Below are 20,482 nucleotides of genomic sequence, written 5' to 3' on the forward strand. Positions count from 1 at the left end.
AAGACAAGAGAACTTTGAGAGAAAGTCTTTTGATTCAGTGTATGTAAACTTATGGCTTTAATCTTCACATTAAAGAATGACAACTGATGCTATTTTATTATATCAATGTCACATTTGATATATAAACACAATTAAGTGGTTTTATTGACTTCTCTCTTTGATTCCATTCTATTCTGACTCAATGCCGCATGAAAAGAGAGACAACACAAGCCGCAGGACTTTCTGGGCTTAGCAGATTTTCATGTTAATACACGCATCAACTTCACTGGTTGACATAATTATCAAAAGCAGCAAGAAATTATTCCTGGCCAGCTCACTTGCCCTACAAACAGTTTGTGTATGTGTGTCCTTCCCCATCAGTGGTATAGCTTTGGGCTGGTTTGCATTTGCATAATGAAGTCAATAACAGTAGCCTCCTGGGAGGAAGCATGGTGACATTATTACTAATTTAATAAGAAGTGTTGGGCGTGTGTGTTTTCTTTCCCGGAGAGTGAGAAGACTGGACTGGCAAGGCAAAGTGTAGATAAATAGTGACAAAGACAGATGAGCAAAGTATGCAGAGAGATGAAAGTAATCAGTAAAGGATTACACAAGTAAAGAGAACAAGTTTTTTTTTTTTTTTTAAGAAAAGAACAAAACACAAATAGAAAGGCGAAGGCGGAAGGGACCAAAAGGTGAAGGGAGAACAGAAAGTTAGCAGCTGAAGAAAGTGTGGAGGGAAACGAAGACCAGAAAGGAAAGAAAGTCGGAGGGTGAAGAAGTCAGGCAGTAATGAGGGAGCAGAGAGAGTTATGGAGAACCAGACACATGATGAATGACTTCAGTGTTCCTCACATCTGCTCCAATAACACCCTCATGTTCACCATGTGCTTTTTGGGTTAAGACCTCTTAACGCGCTGTGCGGTGAAGATACAAGCATTTTAATCCTGTAAGTACTTTCATGTCAGATAAAGCAATTTGTAGACTCTGAGACATTAAATTGTGGGCTTTTTTTAAAATATATGTAAGCAACAATCATCAAAATTACAATAACTGTGTGTGTCGGCTGTATATAATAAGTTTCACTTTCCGATGTGGGCGACGAAACATTCCGAGCTTTTTCGTGATATTCACATTTTCTTTAGATGTTTCCACTTTCAAGTCTAACATTTTCACTTTCTAGGCCGCTTTAGAAACATTTTTAATGTAAAGGCAACATTCAGATTTGACACTTTTGTTGAGTCCTGTGCTGATGTTCCGTAGAGTCCTGCTTTATTTTGACCTTTAAAGGTAACTTTGAAGCTCCAGACATGTAAGCAAAGCAAAATATCTGATTTCTTTAAACACAAACACGCTCATTTTTGCCCTGAATTTGGCCATTCAGCAGTCCAAAAAGCCTGAGGCACGAGTTTGTTAGAAATGGAAAGAATTGTAGAAAGTTCACTCAAAGGTTACGGCACTCTGATTTGTTGCCTTTCAGAGTCTGAATAAAGTTTAAAACCCCTTCTAGCAGTTTTATGTATCATTATGAGGAATAGACAATTTAAAAAAAATAGATTTTTTCTTCTTCTTTAACAAAAAAGGTTATCATGATGATATGTTCACATGTTCTTCCTTCTTCCTCTACTCGGTTATATTTGTCTCGTTATTTTCTTTCTGTTTTTTTTTTTTTTGAACCCAGAAATCTGGAGGCTGCCTCCATGTCTTAAAAAGTGTGCACACTATCCGCCCTGCGAAGTCAAATCCAAAGTCTCATCGTCCTCGGGGCGTCATCCACACATCATTTATGTAGAACAAGATGGATTATCTGCCTGTCTGGCAAACATCAAAAGGTCTGAATTTCCAAACACGAGCATCGAAAGTTCACCTGGAGGCGCTGTAGCAACTTCTCGGTCACATCATATCCAGCTGCATCTTGTAGGTGCCTGAGGTGTGAAATTGTCCTTGCTTACCAGCCGAGGTGCAGAGAAGTGGCTGAATAAAACATCGGTCTTCTGACCTGCACCAGGCACGGAGAAGCGATAAAACTCTCTCCTTTGAAACTGGATCATCTGTCGTATTTGAATGCGATTGTCTGGACTGACTGAAAAAATATATACTGTATATATAAATAAACACCTAGGAGTTTCATGTCAGATCTCTTCAAAATCCTGATTCATACGGAGAAAAAGCAGCAGTCTTAAATTATCTGCGTATACTGTACCTGCTCCTTTTATGTGATTATAGTTGTTTAGAAAGTACCAGTGTTGTGGTCAAGACCACCTAACCCGAGACCAAGACAGACCAAGACCAGAGTGTATCGAGACCGAGACAAGACCAAGACTTTTAGGGTCCGAGACCGAGTCAAGACCAAGACCAGCGCCGTGCTCTACATGATATGATAAAATGTGAAATATGATAAAATTTCTCAAATTGATCTGAAAGATCCATATTTCCATAAGAACACATAGATATTAAATACTTCATAAATTTAACCAATGTTAAATTGAACAAACTCTTTGTTCTGCTTTGCTTCCATCTCTGTGCTACGATCTGTAGTGGTCTCGTGCCATCCCTAAAAAGGTAACGCACTGGGTGTTTACCCATGTTGCTCATGTCAGAAACCACCGTCTGCACCATTAAACATAGCAATTGAGCCAATGCCCTGACGCTCAACTATGAACACTGACCAAGGAGCAACAAGCAAGAAGTAGATACATGTATGCCAATTACTGATATAAATTTGTTATAAAAGTATTACTGATTCTGATTGTACTTCAAAAATTAGGTGACTTTATGTTATTAAAGGTAAAGTTTAAAGAGTAATGATTTCTTGGTTAATGTCAAGTTGTCATAAAGACATTTTGAATAATGTCAACTTTGTATTAAAAGTGTCATAATTTACCAAATGACGCTTTATGACAAGTCATGAATATTCATGAAGGCTTATTCATGTTCATGACAAGTGTTATGTCATATTTATGAAAGTGTCATGACAGTCTTATTCATATTTCTCTGTCATGTTCTGTAATGCAAAAAAAACACACAGAAAAACAAATAATAAAATGTCTCTTTTTATGATACACAGTAACTTTTTTGCATGTTTTCTAGCTTAAACCTGTTCTTGGTTCTCTGCAGTTCAAAGTTCAGCCAATCATCTAAGCAGAATTTTCTGCGCGGCGTCCCTCTCCGTCTTTTAAAGGTGTGTGCGGTTTCATCTCAGAGCAAACACGGGTTGTGTTGGTTCGGTGCTGGCAAGCGTTCCTGTGCCTCCATGCGCCCTACATCTAAAGCAGTGCAGCCCAATGTTAACACCAGCTGCTGTCTGCGTCTCTAATTATAGCCTCGGCAGTGCGGGCTCCCAGGGCAAGGCTGGGGGTCAGGTTACTCCCTCCCACAGCTCTCACACATGGACACACACACAGCGTAATTTCAAATGGGCCTCGGAAACAGCTTCCGACAAGGCTTAGAAACTCACGCGGGGCTTGGCAGAATATTTATTCACTTATTTAGTCCTCAAATTTGACCTCTGCTTGACCAGCCTGAGTTTTTAAGAGACCTTCCCTGGATAAAACATAGGAGATATTTCATGGCTTAAAGTACTTTGTTGTAGTCAGAGCAGCATAGAGTAAAGTATCGCCACCGTTTAGATCATAACAACCCAGAGAGCAGGAAGAGACAACTAATCAATTTGTTACTTTGGAGGTCAAAAGACAGTTAAAAGAGTGATGTTGCTAAATTATGTAAAACATGCAGTTACATGAATAAAATAAATGAATTCAAGATGTAAACTAATTGCTTTAATAGGATTTGAAGCTAATAAACTAGACTGTTTTCCTTATCAGCCCTGCTCCTCTCCTGTCTCGTTTTCTCTCTACCTCTATTTTGGACCCTCAGAGGGGCGGGGTGCCTCTCAGAGGGTTCATCTCCCTCTTTCTGCTCCTTTCTACTCGTCCCAAACTTCTGCCTGTCCTCGGGATTCCATTAAATTTCTGAACCGTTGACTTGATTTCTTGGATATAAGCCGCAAGAGTCAAGAGATGCGCACCACAACGGGGGGAGTAAAGCAACATTATTTTAAGGGATCTTTCATTTCCTCCTGCTGAGGGGCCTTTTCGGTGTATTATTAGACCTGCTGTGATCCAGCTCAGCACAACTGTTGCGGGCTCATTGCTGCCGGATTTGAACGTTGCCTTTCTTTCAATCAAGTGAGACAGAAAAGGGATTTTAGGAAGGAGTTACATGCTGGTTTCCCTGGCAACGCAGCCTTTTCCGGGATTTCCGAGGACCAAAAGTTGTCTGCGAACGTTCGTCAAACTCAAAAGGTAAGATACTTATAAAATGATTTAGGCCCTGCCTGATATTTGCTGTAATCACATTGATATGTGTGAAGCTTGATGCCATTCTAAGTTATTCTGTGCAATAATTTTGTTTTAAAGTATGCATGAAGGAAAATCCGAATGTTATTGTTTTCACAAAGTGTTATGAGTCAAGTTTGACCTTTTCTCAGGGCTTCAAGAATATGACCACAAAAATACTTCTACACTTTTCTCATCTATCACTTGTCATTAAGTATTTTATATTAAAATCATAATGAAATAGATGTAGTTTCTTTTAATTTCATAAAAAATGTATTTATTTACACTACTATAATGCTTTAAACAAGTGTTTGCCCACTCAAACATTTCTTCTGTTTTTATGTTTACAATATTAGATTAGGATAATTTGAATACATACTAATATTTAATTTAGTAGTGAAGAAAAGCTAACAGACCTGGAGTTAGCTAACACTAACTTGTGTATGACTCTTGACCTGATTACCAAGCTTATTTGTTTTTTATCTGCTCCATTTGGATTGTTCAGTCCTCTGCCTCTACCTTCCCCTATTTCATTTACTGCTATTTTGATTTTGATAAATACACATCGTGAAAAAAAACGTTCAAAGCCAGAGTTTGGCGTTTTGTGTACTGGTGACAGTAGAAAGGAAGATAGATTAAAATGCACTGACTTCTCTGAGATGAAATTTCAAGTCAGACGGGCGCTGACTCACATTTCGGATCCTTTTATCGCTGGATTTTTCTGTCAGTCTTCTTTTTCACTGAGGTGATGACAGTCTCTGATAAATTTCACCCATTTCTATAATTCAATACCGGACCATATTCAGCTTTTATTCTGTTTTGCTTCTTCACAGCCAGTGCTTTCCAACTCTTTTAGCTCATGACCCCATAAAAAAAAAATGGAAACAACATGTTCTATTTCTACAGCTTGAGGAGTTCAAAGTATTTCGTATTTCTAAAGAACTTCAAACAGTAGATATCTATGTAGCACATTTCCTCCTCTTTCCTTTAAGCAACTTGAGATCTCTTGGAAGTGTCTTGGTATTCACAGGGGACTGTGAAATCCAGGCTGGAAATTACAGTTTTTCATATAAATATCCTACTTTGATGTTAAATCATTAATCAACTGTTTTTTTATTGTCTTCTTTTCCTTTTTAACTTATCTCCCTGCAACATTAAGTGATTTTAAAATGTAGTTTCAAAACGGCATCTTTAATTATTTGTGAATATTGACTGCATCTGCTGTACAATGTTAGGAGTATATGTGCACTCTTCCTTTAACGGCTTTATGTGTCACAGGAGAAAAGGCTGTGTTAGCAGGCTGTAGTGATCATTGCACACAGGTTCTGTGCAAAGATGATAATGATTCCCCTGTTCTCCTTCAGAACTAAAAAAAACTACAGATTAAAAAAAAATCTGATCTTTAAATGGAATAGATTTATTTAGCAGTCATCACAATCATGTACTCTGAGAAAATCAGAGGTCCTTCTAAAAGGAAAAAAAAAGTAAAATAACCTCACTTGCACCTGTTTTGTAAGGATTGTTAGGGATGCCAGCACAGGTGATTTTGTAGAGGAACAACAAAATAATTACTGAATGTATGAATAATGAATAAATTCACTCAAATTATAATTTGTTTTGCATTTTTAGGTGACTAAGCTGCAACGGCGAACAACAAGTTTATTATTCCAAGACACTTTTTTTTTTACTTCTTTAAAAGAGGAACAGATAGTGTGTGGATTTTGCTCTACACACTCTCACGTTGCCCAGTCAGTCGCATTGTCAAGAGTTTCTCTTGCCTTTCATTTGCCCTCAAATGCCAGAAACTAGACTGCACCCACATTGTTCTAATTCTGTTCCTTCCCGTGGCGCGAGCAAGGCAACAACAGTTGGTGTCCATGAGCGTGTGTGAAGATCAGCCCAGCATGTAGCAGAAACAACAGGTGGGCCGGGTCATTTGCGAAGAGGACAGACGCATTTGAAAGAGAAAATAGCTGCAGACTTTGGCATGGATTTTGATCCGAAAAGGGAAAAAAAATGATACATCGCGCGCGAGGAGACTCGCACAATGCAGCATTGTGTCCAGTCTGCTGCGAGACACGTTGATGACACTTCAATCATTGGTAATAATGCTCAACGGGTCAGCGCTTCCTTTGATCGATGGAGATCTTTTGATCACATCCACAGTTACTTTCAGCAATATCTTTCTCATCTCAGTGTTTTTTTGGGGTTTTTTTACACACCAGTGTTTGGCCCTCTTCGTTCAGACGCATGCAGAAATGTACATCAGCGTGTGGGAGTGAAGCTACGCTAAATTGATTTAGCAGTTCGTTAAATGAATGGAGCAATGGAAAGGTCAACCGCAAAATCAAAGCACATCAGTTCTCCACATTGTTAGCAACAGATATATCTTAAAACTACTGGCCAGACTCTGCTACAAAACCAAATCACTTAGAATAGCGCGCTCAACCAAACAGCTTCCTTTATCGCACAGAACATTAATATACGTGGCAGAGTGTTGCTAAGAATTGCTAATGAGCTGAAAATACAAGTGTTTGTGCTTTCATCCTTTTTTTCTTGTGTGTGTGTGTGTGTGTGTGTGTGTGTGTGTTGACATTTGATCTTTAGTGGTATTTAACTTGTGTTCTGTATGACTGTGGGAGAACCAGTGAGCCACGAGTGAGATACTTTGGCAAAAAAGGGCATGGAAGTAGGCTGTAACTATAAATGTATCCATGAAATGTATAAGTCTGATTTCAAGCAGTGAACATGATCCAAGAATGGCATAACTAATTAAGGGAGTAACTGTAGAATAAAAAATGTTTATGAGGCAAAGACAGGTGAGGAAACCAATCAAATAAAAACCTCAATACTATCAAGGATTTGCTCCAGCCTCTGCAGTCACCTGGGTGCGGATCGTGTTTTGTTGAACTTTAGAGTCATTCTGGCACAGATCTATAAGGTTGAATCCCCTTTCAGCTGCTGCATCCTCTTTGTCTGATCTATGGTGATTCCTATACAGCAGAATTTCATTCCTGAGGAATAAAGTCAGACCGGATCAAAATGCTTCAGAAAGCAAGTCACAATCTGTTAGCAGCTACTTATCCAGCACAGTTTTCATTAAAGATAATGAAACAAACCCAAAACTCAATCTTGCCTTGTTCAACAAAAATACCTCAAATGAGCCCCCATTTAACTTACAACCTATAGATAGAGTCCAGGGTAACATAAGTGAAGCCAATAACTTAAAAAAAAAAAAACTCAACTTAGCATCTCAGTTATTTATTTTAGTACTGGCTCGAAGCTTTACAAACAGAAGGGAAATGCAAATAAAGAAGAAAACGTCAAGATCCCCAAGGCCAAAACAACAAAGGAAAGAACTCCTTCTGGCTTGAAAACGAAATCAAGTCCTATCTGAATAAAAAAACTAAATTTCTATTTCTGAGCTCCCTGTTTGGCCACAAAACAGAGGGGGAAAAAAAAGATGTGAAAAGAAAAACAGAAAACCCCAACTAAACTTCCCACCCAAACATGATTTCTAAAAGAAAAGTTCACCAAATGTCAGTAAAAACTAAAGAGTTTCCAAGAGGTAATCATTAGAGTCGACCACATCGCAGAAATAATGCCCAGGGGGAAGGGAAAGAAAAAAAAAATTGAAATATTTTTTTCTTTTCTGCTGACCAAAGTTAACATATATATATATATATATATACAGCACTGACATTGGGATGTCATTCGGACTAGAGAAGTGTGGTCGGATGGTTACAAAGAGAGGGAAGGTCGCCCACACAGAAGGGGTCTCACTCCCAGAAGGAACAATAGCGGACCTAGAGCACAGCTACAAGTACCTGGGAATACCACAAGCAAATGGCAACCTCAATGAGGTCACAAGGAAAGGAGCCACAGCCAAATACCTCCAATGAATAAGGCAAGTTCTGAGAAGCCAGCTCAATGGCAAGAACAAGATCCGTGCCATAAACAGCTATGCCTAATCAGATACCCTGCTGAATAATTAGCTGGCCAATGGAAGAGATGAAGGCCACGGATGTTAAGACTAGGAAGCTACTAACCATGCATGGAGGATTCCACCCCAAATCCAGCACACTGAGACTGTACACAAGCCGTAAGGAAGGAGGCAGAGGACTAGTGAGTGTGAGAGCCACTGTCCAGGATGAAACATCCAAGATCCATAAATACATCAAGGACAAAGCCTCAACGGACGATGTGCTCAGCGAATGTCTCAGGCAATGGGGAACAGAAGACAAGGTGCTGGAAGTATCATCATGGGAGGACAAGCCCCTACATGGGATGTACCACCGACAAATAACTGAAGTGGCTGATGTCAGGAAAACCTACCAATGGCTGGAGAAAGCTGGACTCAAGGACAGCACAGAGGCACTCATCCTGACCGCCCAGGAACAGGCCCTAAACACCAGAGCAATAGAGGCTCAGATCTACCACACCAGACAAGACCCAAGGTGTAGGTTGTGCAAGGAGGCCCCTGAGACAGTCCAGCACATAACAGCAGGGTGCAAGATGCTGGCAGGGAAAGCTTACATGGAACGACATAACCAAGTGGCGGGCATAGTGTACAGGAACATCTGTGCAGAATATGGACTGGAAGCCCCGAGATCAAAGTGGGGAATACCCCCAAAAGTGGTGGAGAAAGACCGAGCTAAGATCCTGTGGGACTTCCAGATCCAGACAGACAAGATCGTAATGGCGAACCAACCGGACATTGTGGTGGTGGATAAAGAACAGAGGAAAGCCGTTGTGGTGGATGTAGCAATACCAAGTGACTACAACATCAGGAAAAAGGAGCATGAGAAATTGGAGAAATACCAGGGCCTCAGGGAGGAACTGGAAAAGACCTGGAAGGTGAAGACCACAGTGGTGCCTGTGGTCATCGGGGCCCTCGGGGCAGTCACCCCCAAACTGGAGCAGTGGCTCAAACAGATCCCAGGAACAACATCAGACATCTCAGTCCAGAAATGTGCAGTTCTAGGCACAGCCAAGATACTGCGCAGAACCCTCAAGCTCCCAGGCCTCTGGTAGAGGACCCGAGCTCAGAGGATGAAACAGACCACCCGCGGAGGGTGAGAAGGGAATTTTTAATATATATATATATATATATATATATATATATATATATATATATATATATATATATATATATATATATTTATATATTTATATATATATATTTACTGACATTTTACTGAGATGTATATATATATAGTATATGTTAACTTTGGTCAGCAGAAAAGAAAAAAATATTTCAATTTTTTTTTAATTTTTTTTTATTATTATTATTATTTTTTTCATTTTTTTTTCTTGTGTAATGTGCTTATTATTGAGCGGCTCTTGAAAAAGAATAGAGAAGAGAAAACCCTTATTGAGGGGGAAATTTAGGAAATGCATCACTGGCTATTATCTCTCAATAATTATGTATTACATAGAGAATTTTCTGCTAGATGTCACCAGAACAGTGTTTTTATCATCTTTCTTGTGCGTGAACTCATCGTAGTAAGAGCAGCTAAGCTAATCTTTTCTTTGCAATCAAAGGTGGAAGCTACAGAATATGCTAATTTGACTCATTTGCCCAGTCAGACTCAGACTGCAGGCATAAATTGGCTTGAACTTTCCGTTAATGTACGTCTATCCTCAGGAACGTTTTCTCCGCTCACACAGAATCGTCTCCTGATTCTCCAAAATGAGACAGGTATAATGGACACTTCAGCTGGACCTCCAGACAGAAGCCCTCGCGCGTGTGACAAAAAAGTAATTATCTCCTTGTAACGACGGATGTACACTATGGGAGTCAAACAAGGAAACAGAAAAACAAATGAAGTGAAGCAGCTCGACACTTGCTGCACGTAAATCGTGTTATCAGAGCCCGTCCCCTCTGCCGCAGGATGATGAGAAGTTTCTTTGGAGAAGTAATTCATCTCGCGCTGTTGATGTAATCTGTCTCCTCTCTCATTATTTTTTCCTCACTCTGATTCATTGTGCCTCCTCATATCGCGCGCACTTGCGTGGATAAACCGAACATATTGTAATGAGTCACCATCATCTGCGTGAATAAACACCTCCTGCACGTTGGCTTGTTAATCATATATTTCAGTTTGCACAGACTGAAGTTGCACAGTTTTGGCTTCGCCGACGTGAATTTATTGTGTGGGACGACTCCAGCGCTACATGATACAGTCTGCTTATGATTCAGCAATACCAAAATATGTTTTTTTTTTTCTGATCGTTTTGGGTGATCATCAAACTAAAGGACCTTTGATTCCTAATTTAACTCAGGTGTTGCTGACATCATCGCCTTAATATCTGGTTTCAGCTGTATATAAACATTATGACTTTGTGTAAAATGACTTTTTTGTGGGGGGGGTTGTCCTCAGTTTGTCTCCAACTTCCTTCAACGATGAGCGGTCAGACCAGCGGTGGAGAGGCTGGCCCGCCGTCCCGGTCCAATCAGAGGACGTTTTTGGACGACGTTGTTTTAACCTTCAGTTCGCCCATGGCCTGGCTGCTGGTTGTGGCCCTGGTCCTCACATGGTCCGGTGTGGCCATCGTGCTGTTCGATCTGCTTGACTATAAGACCCTAGCAGGTAACAATTACCTATTTTCAAACACCCAGGAATCTCATACGAGAAGCTTTATGTTCCAATTCTTTTTTTAATAATTGTTATAATGCCATCTAAATGGGATTATAATGTGGTTTTAAGATTTTTCTTTTTTTTGGGCCTAATGACAACTTTCATCTTCTCACCCTCGATGTATTTTTTTTTTTATTATCTTTTTTGCATTGCAGTCATACATTCATTCTTCACCGATAAACCCGTGAGACATTTTTGAAGACGACTTCAAAAGTGGACGTGCTGTCGCGACCGTCGTCATTTTCACCCTCCTATTTTTATTAAACTCATCAACTGTAACGTCCGCACTGCTTCACCTGTAGCTGGTTAAAGCAGCAGAATGAAAGGCGTGCCCTCCCCCCTCATTTCAAGGAGATACTTTGAAAATGACCCTTTTTTCCCAGGGTTTTTTTCCCCCCTCTCACTCACACCTTCAGCTCCACGTTAGCTTTAATTAGCTTCTTCTTTTTTGCAATTAACACAGCAGCGCAGTAGCTCTTTCCACACCCCACCCCTTTTAAAAAGCTGACTCACACACACTTGTAGAAGTGATTCAAAGGGTACCACCCGCTGCTAAGACGTGTTTTAAAACCATAACCACACTTTACGATTAGGGCAAAGAGCTTAAAGTAATGCGATTTGTTTAATAACACAGTCGACACAATTTTCTGGTGCAGAAACTAGGAGTGTTTTTTTTATTTTTTTTATCTTGTCTTCATTTTACAACTTAATTGTACCGAGTGATCACATTTGGTTTTCTGTGATCACGCTTTAATTACTTCATTGCCAGGAGATAATGGGTAAATGAATTTCATCGAGCTTGCAGCTATGTTGGTGAAAGATTGAAGCGAATGTAACAATTAGCATCTCTTCTTTTTACGTCCTCTTTTCTTATGAGATCGTCCGCCCATTGGCTCCATGATGAGGCTCCACTGACGAGTAAAAAATCAAATAAATAAACCGCCCTTTTCCATAATTGCACATTTTGTTGGATTTTTATGTGATTGACCAAGACAAAGCAGTCCGTAGTTGTGACGGGAAGGAAAATAATATATATATATTTTTACATTGGAGAAAAATGGCAGGTCAGAGTTTTAGTGAAGATGTCTCAGATTTCTGCAGCAATATTTGAAAAAGAATCTTTACAGACGCTCTCTAATGAAACCGAATAGGTTTGAACTATTTAACAAATTAAAAATGGGCAAAACTCCTCGGTCTCTAGATGTGCAAAGCTCGCAGAGAGATAACCTCAAAATGTTTTGGCTGTATAGGTGTAGCATGAATCCGATCTAGAAATAATTCACTACAGGGCTCTGAATTTGCCTTCCATTTCATAATTGTGTGCAACTTTTGCGTTTGGCCATGACATAAAATCCATATAATGGTGTCTGTGATTGTGAGCTTCCATAATGTGAACAAGTTGAAGAGGTTAATAAGTTTATAAAGGACTTTAAATTGTTAAAAAGACACTTTAAGCACCACTTTAAGATCATGCTCAAAGGCACTTATATGTAGATAGGTCAGTAATTTATTTTTATATTTTTTTTGCTTTATGTCACTTAACTGTAGTTTGCTATTCATGATGAGAAATTTCTTATTCAGTCCAGACAATTTTTCACCAAAAAATTGTGCATATGAATTTATGTGAAAACCCACAGTGTGGCTATTTTTACACAGTCAGTGGATCCTTCTGGCTATATTTATAATGCCTCAGGGGTGCTAAACATCAGAAGATGATACACAATGAGGCTGTTTTAATTAGAAACACGATAACATTAACGTTTTGAAAAATACACGGCCGCACTCCTTTATTGCACTTTACCACCATATAGCCATACTACGTTTTATCAGTAATCACGGCGCACTTTAGTTTTCCCTTTTCATTTGTAAAAAAAAAAAAAAAAAACACATTAATGATACAAAGTGTTCTGTCTGTGTTTTTATCTCCACGATGTTCCCTGCAGTCTATCTCCCAAGTATTTGCAAAATATTAATAAGCTTTGCGAAGTTATCTAGCTGATCTATGTTCCTATGGCAACAACAATCTATGGTTTTTTTCTTCCCTCCGCCCCAAAAAGAAAAAAAATTGCTGCATATAGTATTTAAAGAGCATCCTTACTAGAATCCCCTCGATTCTAGTAAGGATGCGGCGAATCTTCTGCTGCATAGATTTCTCCGTCCCACCACTGCACCTGTTCATGTACCTGGACAATCCTTCAGTGGAAGGATGCTCCTGTCCCGCACATTCAACAAACCCATCTTTAACTCTTGTCTTCACTTTCCTCTTTCTTCGACCCTCCACCCAATCACTCCCTCCTCATCCTCATGCCATCCCATCACACCAAGACTACACGTCATACTGTGACGACCCCGTGTGTTTATCACCTGGTAAACCAACAACTAAGCCACAGTTTTGACTGCACTAACTGCCCGCAGAGTGCCGCATGCGTGCATGGATGCAAAAGTTTAAAAGTCGGATGCAGTGATCTCCTTCTGCACTGTAAAAAAAAAAAAAAAACAGCTCTGATTCACGGTAAGTTGGAGACTTTTTTTTTTTTACACTGTGAGATGTTTTATGTTACTTTGCCTTAACTTCCTCCTTTCAGAGGGTTTGTCAACCACAAACCCTCTGAAAATCGTGCATTGCAGAAATGTAGATGAAATCAGCAAAATATTTGTAAAAAAAGGACCTAAAATTCATTTGAATAGTTGGATACTACATCTTACGAACATGTTTCAACTTAAACGTTTTCCAAGCTCAGTGTGAAGTATTTATTTACCCTGGATTACATCCTTGAGAGGAGGAGGAGTTCCTCTGTTTTTCTATAAACTCTAAAGTTAGAAGACTAGCTTTAAAAGTAAAAAAATAATAATAACACAAAGGTCTAGTAAAGTCAACTATAGACAGTGCCGGGCATGTCCCTGATTTGCTTATGTTATTGATTAAAGATGCTGACTGATCAATTTTCTGAAGCAGATGGGAAAAAAATAGATACGCTACAGTTCCATAAAGTATATTGAATATGTTTTTTATAATAGCATAAGTAAGTAAAGTTTATTTATAGAGCACTTTTTAAAAAAATATTAATTGTATAATCAAGTTATCATTTGTCACAGTGCCTTGCTCATTAACATTTTAGGTCAAATAAGCAGTGTTGTTTCCTGTCCTTTATTTTTGAGGCAAATATTTGCAAGTGCTGTGATACTTTTACAATAACCTGGCCTCTGTTTGCAAAATCCATCCACCCATTTTCTTTACACCCTTGTCCCTTGGTGAGGTCGGGAGGGTTGCTGGTGCCTCTCCAGCTAATGTTCCGGGCGAGGGGCGGGGTCACCCTGGACAGGTTGCCAGCAGGGCAACACAGAGACACACAGGACAAACAACCATGCACACACACTCACACCTAGGGGGAATTTGGATAAGCCAGTTAACCTGACAGTCATGTTTTTTGGACTGTGGGAGGAAACTGGAGTACCTGGAGTACCTGGAGAAAACACATGCACACACAGGAAGAACATGCAAACTCCATGCAGAAAGACTGGGGCTGGGAATCGAACCCAGAACCTTCTTACTGCAGGGCAACAGCTCTACCAACTGCGCCACTGTGCAGCCCCCTGTTTGCAAAATAAAAACACAAAAAACATGGCAGTAAAAACATCATTGGGCACATATGACAACATAGAGAGACGTCTTCATACGAAAGCTAAGATGAATGAATGAATTGCAGAAAAATTGTTGGAGCCTCATGCAAAATGAGGCATGAACGTAAATCTGCTTATACCGAACCTTAATCCTTATCTGAAACCTTCAGGCGTGGGTAAAGGTGTCAATAGCTGGTCCCGATTAATGCAAAAAAATAAGATAAATAAATAATAAAGAGATTAATAAAATGTATTTGAGCATAAAAGCAGCAGATGGAGAAGATAAAAACACAAACTGACAAACTACGTCAAAAAGAAAGTAATTTAGAGGAAACGGACAGACTGAATTATGTCGTAATTAATATCGTATGCCTTTTTTGAACCAGTTGTTTTCATTTATTTCCATTGTCTTCTGGTTTGCTTGCAGTTTTTAGCTGCCGGAGCAAAATGTAGAATTTTTCTTTTCTTTTGTTGATACTTCACTGATCTCAAGATTCTTGGCAAACTTCAAAAATCTGAAAGAGGTTTCGCAGAGCAGGAAGAATAAAAGAGAGAGAAAAAAACGCAGAGGAAATCGACTTCAAAGCGAAATGAAATAGATTTCAAAAGATAATAGAGGAAAGTGCCCACGCTTTAAGGAAGCAACGGAGATCAAATGATATCATAGAAAAGGTAATTATCAAACGGAAAGTCTGTCCACTTTAGGACTTTCTGCCTGTGGGTTGAGTGCCAATCAAAGAAATGTTAGAGCATTAATCAGTTGTTTATGAGGCTCCATTAGCCTTTGCAGCTCCCCCACACCGAGAGAGAAACAGGCAGAAAGCAACTTCCATCTGCCACAGGGAAAATTAAAGAGATCCACGGAGATAATTAAAACAATGCATTTAGCACTTTGGAGGCGACACTTATCACAACACGCAGACACAAGTGATGAATCTGCCAATTCACCAGTCCCTGAGAGAAAGATGGAAAAGAACTGCACTGCAGAAATGCTACATGATTACAGCTTTTTAAGCTGTCAGCGGCTTAAAAACGGTTATTTTTACATATCAGCACCAAGTGGGAAAATATTCGTGCCTTTAACTTACGGATTATAGCATTTTAGGACCCAGCCATGGTTACTAATGACAACTGTAATTTTCTGCAGGAAACATTTCATCCTTAAATAATGCAACAATTTATTTTCACACGTAAAAATAATGCTTTTGACTGTAATTATTGAAAGGATTTACCTTCCACATACCACAAATTGGATTTTGTTTTTTATTAATATTATCATTACCAGGGAGCAAGCCTAGAAAATACATTAGGCGTAACATTTCTACTGGTTACACACAGGAAAACATTAAATTGAGCCAATCAAATTCTGGTGTTATGAGGAGAAGAGTACTCTGCATGGGAAGATTTAAACGAGGAACACCTGTTGCTCTGGAGAAATTGTGCTGACAGCCACACGCTATGCAGCCTCTTAAATTAACGCAGGTAACAATTCATATTCTCACAGTTGCATTTGGAAATATTACAAAATGCACCAAGTGCAGTACAGAAGGCCTTTCAAAAACTTTGACCAACTGATGAGAGCTGATTCAGATTACTCTTTAAGAAAATATAAGTACAATATAAATATATATATTACCTTGTTTGATGCCATCCAAAGTTTGTCTGAAAAAAGAAATTGAGAAGAAATTTTCTGTTTGATTTATCTCTGAGGGAGAACATTACAGTCTCCCTGTAAAAATGCATCAATATTTGTCCTTTTTCTTTTGCTGTAGTGAAAACTGTGTATTTCTAGGTCCAGGTGGCTCATGGATTTGGACATATACGCTGCTTTTTTCCCCCCGATTGAAGTCTTGCTTTCTCTCACTCTCTCAGAGTCTTAATGAACATGTTTCTGTTCAGGTGGCTTCTTAGATTGCTTTGTGTCCACTTGGTGGTGCTTATCGTGCTTGCTGATTCGAAAAAAAAAAAAAAAATTTCCTGACCAGCCTAAACCAATAAAACTGAAAATCATATAATTACTGTCATCTGGATACATCTAAAAAAAAACAACTCTAAAATCATTTGGAGTGACACATTTAAAACCTTTAGTCAACACCATAAATGTAACCTGAATTATGTTTTTTGAAGCATTTTCCCCATGACATTTGCTTATCTCTTGCTGTGCACGTTCAATTTGCCTATAAATGCTAATTCTTGATTGAAACTGGTGAAATACTAATTATTGAACACATTTTCTAATCTTGTTTTCTGATTCTGACAGTAGTAGAGAATCTTGCATGCTCAGAATAAAAGACAGATTACACCAATGTTTAATAGGTTTCCTTTATCCTTTATACAGACCGATTGTTTTTCTGATTGACAGTTTTTTTTCAATAAAATATTTGTTCAAAGCAGCATAGTATGTCAGAAGACTAAAATGAGACAAGACTGTGTCATCATTCATCATGTGTACCAATCATTTTGTGGTTGGATTTTCTTTTTTGGTTGCTTGTTGAACTGTAATGGAAAATGTCAGTGAGAGATTGCCTTATATCTGTACAGACAATGTCAGAGACAGAAGACCAGGTAAAACGCTTTACGTTATTTTTGGCATGTGTGTTGTTGCTTTTTCTTGCCGTGGTATTATTCTGCATGCAATCAGCAATTGTGTGTTTGAAAAGATTTGTGTGACTTTTTATTGTTTTCCAACTCTCGAAAAAAAAAAAAACTTTCATTTTTCATTTTGATAAAACATGCTGTGTGCATATTGTATGTTTCTGTACATTTTCTCTCTCTTTTTTCTGCCTACTTGTTTCTTGCTTTCTCTCTCCACACCAGGCCGCTGTTTTGATTGTCTTTAACTCGTGTCTCCCGCTCAGGGCTCCCTCCTCCTCCTGCCATCGCAAAGAGAGGCTTGAGGGCTCGAGGTGAGGTGAAACACGCTTCATTTGTTAGTGCCACACTCGACTTATGTAACATTACAGAGTACAAGTCAATCTCACACATCTGACTGAAAAAAATTAAAAAATTATCACGATCCCAGTCACATTGTGGCGTAAAAATTGTTGAGTCTACAGAATATATCATTATATTTTTAAAAATCCAAATAAATTATTTTAATTTAACATGAACTAAGTTGTGAGGATGCTTAAGTATTCCTTCCTTCACTGTGACATTAAACATGGATGTTCTCTGCTGGGATACGTCAAGAACGTAAGGAGAGAAGGACTTTAAGGAGGAGAAGTAGACTGTTCTCATGACAAGAAGATTACAACTTCACAACACGCACGGTGGTTTGTAGCGCGTCAAGGGATTTATATTCCATCCTGCTCTACCACTGCACTGGATGAAACCAAAGAGTGTCTCACAAAGCACCTGAAACGCACAATCAGTATGCAGCACAAAGTGCACACAACTCCAAATTGGGTGGTTGCTTAGAGATTGAAGGAAGTTGTGAAATTTTCTAACTGCAGCTCAAATGCAAAAAGTGTGTTTTACTGTCAAAGAGGAGGCCCATTATATTTATGCCTCGCTATAGGGAAGAATTTCCCTCTCAAATGTGCTTCCTTCTTCACCGCAAGGCCAAAACTGATGGTACAGATGCAAAATCCTCCCACATTTAACTGGGAATTTTTTCCAAGAGTGACAAAATATCCAAACGCAGGACAGGATATTGGTACTGGTAGCACTGTGATAGGAAGTTGGACATAAAGTTGGCTGCAAACTAGTGATGTTTGAAAAGTCTTAAAGGTCCCTGAATGTAATGAGGAATAGAGGTGATGGAAAAATGAGCAGATGTAAAAAAAAAAAAAGAATTGTTAACATACTGTGCAAAGGCTGCCTGTTAGAAAACTCACTTTGTGTTGCTGATGAGCACCAGTCGATGTGAATCACACATAAGGTTCACACAAAGGCTTTTAAAAAAAATCCACTTCAGAAAAAAGTACCCTCATTGTACAATTAGCTAAAGGTCAAAGTTCACCTTCAGTCATTCAAAATTATCCAACCCCTTTCTCTTAAATTGTATTTTATTTCAGCTGCGCTTCGTTCACTAAAGCCAAGCCCTGCTGGAGTTCACGGTGACATCACGCCTCAGGAGAGCGACGATTGGCTGGAGATGATATGGTCCTTTGCAGCGAGTTTGGTAGCTCCTGATGAGGAAGAGGAAGGTATTCATCAGCTTAATGAAACCTTCACACGTAAGAAAACATCCCTCACACTAATTCACCACCAAAAAAAAAATTATAATAACAATAAGATTTACTAATAATTAATAGTCTGTTTTTTATCATCCCATCTGATAATTTATTATGCTCATACATTTTCACCCTCATAATTACATGTCTGGAGTTGGAATGAAGATAAATTTAAAGGTTATAGCTCATTATGACACAGAGAAAATACTCTGTAAACATTCTGATTCAAGATTAACATTAAACTATCAGGTTTAATTCTTCAAAAAAAAATTATAGTAATTAACTGCTTGCATGTAGCAGAATTACTGGTTAATTATAACAGGCAGAAGAAAAATTTTATTTAAAGGTGGATATGTTCAAGGCCAACGAGCAAAACAGAAAAAAAGAACATGAGTAATAGTCAATTTATGCATTCAGCTTTTGAGCTATTCCTAGTTGTATTTATTTATTTATTCTTTTATTTATTTGCATTTAAAGAACAATATTTGTGAAAATTAAAACCGCTGGACGGATTTCATTACATGCATTATTTATGGTTTTTCTCTCACTGTTTTGCAGCTTTCGGTTCAGAAGAACTCTGAGGGAGAGGAGGTGGGACTGAGCAACGATAAGCGTCCAGAAAAGGGGAGGAACTGGAAGGAGGCGGAGGAGAATCATACACATCATTGCATCATAAATTGTATTCTCTGTCTATCCTTAGCTGTCATCTGATCATTAAAAGAATATTACTTTAAAATGTTGTCTTCGATTTCTTTTCTGGAAGAGACTAGCACGATGTTAGTAGTAGTTTTGGTTCAGCATTCTTGCTAAAAAAAAATGAAGATATAGAAGAGTTTGTTCTTTTTACAGTAAGGTTCGTGGCAAACTGGTTTGTAATTTATTCAAAATGGCTTTTGCTAAGTTTAGACAGTTTAATTTTTTTTTTTTTACTTTTAGTCCACGCCATCTCCATTTGCAAATATACACAGAATAAATAAGTGTTTTGAACAGTACAAGAGCTTCTTAATTAGATTCAAGTCACGTTTATGTAGCTAAAAACCAAATTCCTAAGTCTTAACTTGTCAACAAAAATATATTCTCTTGAAACTGCAGTTGCAAAGTTTTTGTGTTGCTACTTAAACACTTGGACATAATTTACGGCCCTTCAGGGCTTTTTGTTGTAGAAATACAGAAGCATGCTGTTAGCCACCGTGGCATTAACAAACAGTAACCTATATTTTCCTCCCTCACCCTTCTTCCCTTTCACTCTCCAGACTTTCCATTTATCCTCGCAGCAGGTGGTTTGAGGAGAATGTGACCTATGGCTAAACTGTTCCCATGTCAACTTTAGTCAAATTATGAGGCAACAGAAAAAAAAAGAAGAAAGAAACAGTAACAGGAGGAAGCCTGCATGGAAAGGAGCCAGTCCTTCACAGCGGATCCCTGCAGACTCAGAAACATAAAAATGCTAGGAAAATGGCACGGAGCGCTCTGTAAATACAAAAATATGAAGTCAAAAAGCACTGAAGGTTAAAAATGCCACTTTATTCCTGTTTAATTTTTTATTGCGTCTTTGTGGTACACTGTGCCTGATGGTTTCACCCTAATTAATTTTTCTGTCACTTGTCATGTGTAGAGTTTTATTTCTTTTCTAATTAGTCACTTTTGCCCATTCCATCTTTCTTATTTTGTTTTTGTATTTTAGGAGTTGTAAACCTTTTTTTCCTCCCAATTATAAAGTAGCAACGTG

At 38.6% G+C, this 20,482-nt stretch overlaps 1 protein-coding gene across 5 annotated transcripts; it reads left to right on the top strand.

Annotated features, from left to right (window-relative positions):
* Positions 1-3,666: 3,666 nt before the first annotated feature.
* On the top strand, positions 3,667-19,489 carry LOC103457732 (triadin). Of its 5 annotated transcripts, none has more exons than XM_081602401.1 (7): positions 3,667-4,283; positions 10,700-10,909; positions 13,283-13,324; positions 17,120-17,143; positions 17,437-17,484; positions 18,595-18,726; positions 19,312-19,489. In XM_081602401.1, the coding sequence occupies exons 2-7, from the start codon at positions 10,723-10,725 to the stop codon at positions 19,332-19,334; spliced, it is 456 nt and encodes a 151-aa protein (XP_081458527.1). In that variant the 5' UTR covers positions 3,667-4,283; positions 10,700-10,722; the 3' UTR covers positions 19,335-19,489. The 5 variants fall into 5 exon arrangements, with proteins under 5 accessions (XP_081458527.1, XP_081458528.1, XP_017157544.1 ...); XM_017302055.2 differs by having other exon boundaries at positions 3,720-4,283; positions 18,595-18,756; XM_081602402.1 differs by lacking the exon at positions 13,283-13,324 and having other exon boundaries at positions 3,714-4,283; positions 18,595-18,756.
* Positions 19,490-20,482: the final 993 nt, after the last annotated feature.

The sequence above is a fragment of the Poecilia reticulata genome, chromosome 21 (assembly GCF_904066995.2).
Source record: "Poecilia reticulata chromosome 21, P_reticulata-male-v2, whole genome shotgun sequence".
Classification (NCBI taxonomy): domain Eukaryota; kingdom Metazoa; phylum Chordata; class Actinopteri; order Cyprinodontiformes; family Poeciliidae; genus Poecilia; species Poecilia reticulata.

What these genes read in the sequence shown, in the direction of transcription:
- LOC103457732 (XM_017302055.2), top strand. Translation starts at nt 10,723, where the DNA reads ATGAGCGGTCAGACCAGCGGTGGAGAGGCTGGCCCGCCGTCCCGGTCC. An exon ending in CCCCGTGTGTTTATCACCTG is followed by an intron (nt 13,325 to 17,119) that starts GTAAACCAACAA and finishes ATATCTGTACAG; the next exon opens with ACAATGTCAGAGACAGAAGA. An exon ending in GCTTAATGAAACCTTCACAC is followed by an intron (nt 18,757 to 19,311) that starts GTAAGAAAACAT and finishes ACTGTTTTGCAG; the next exon opens with CTTTCGGTTCAGAAGAACTC.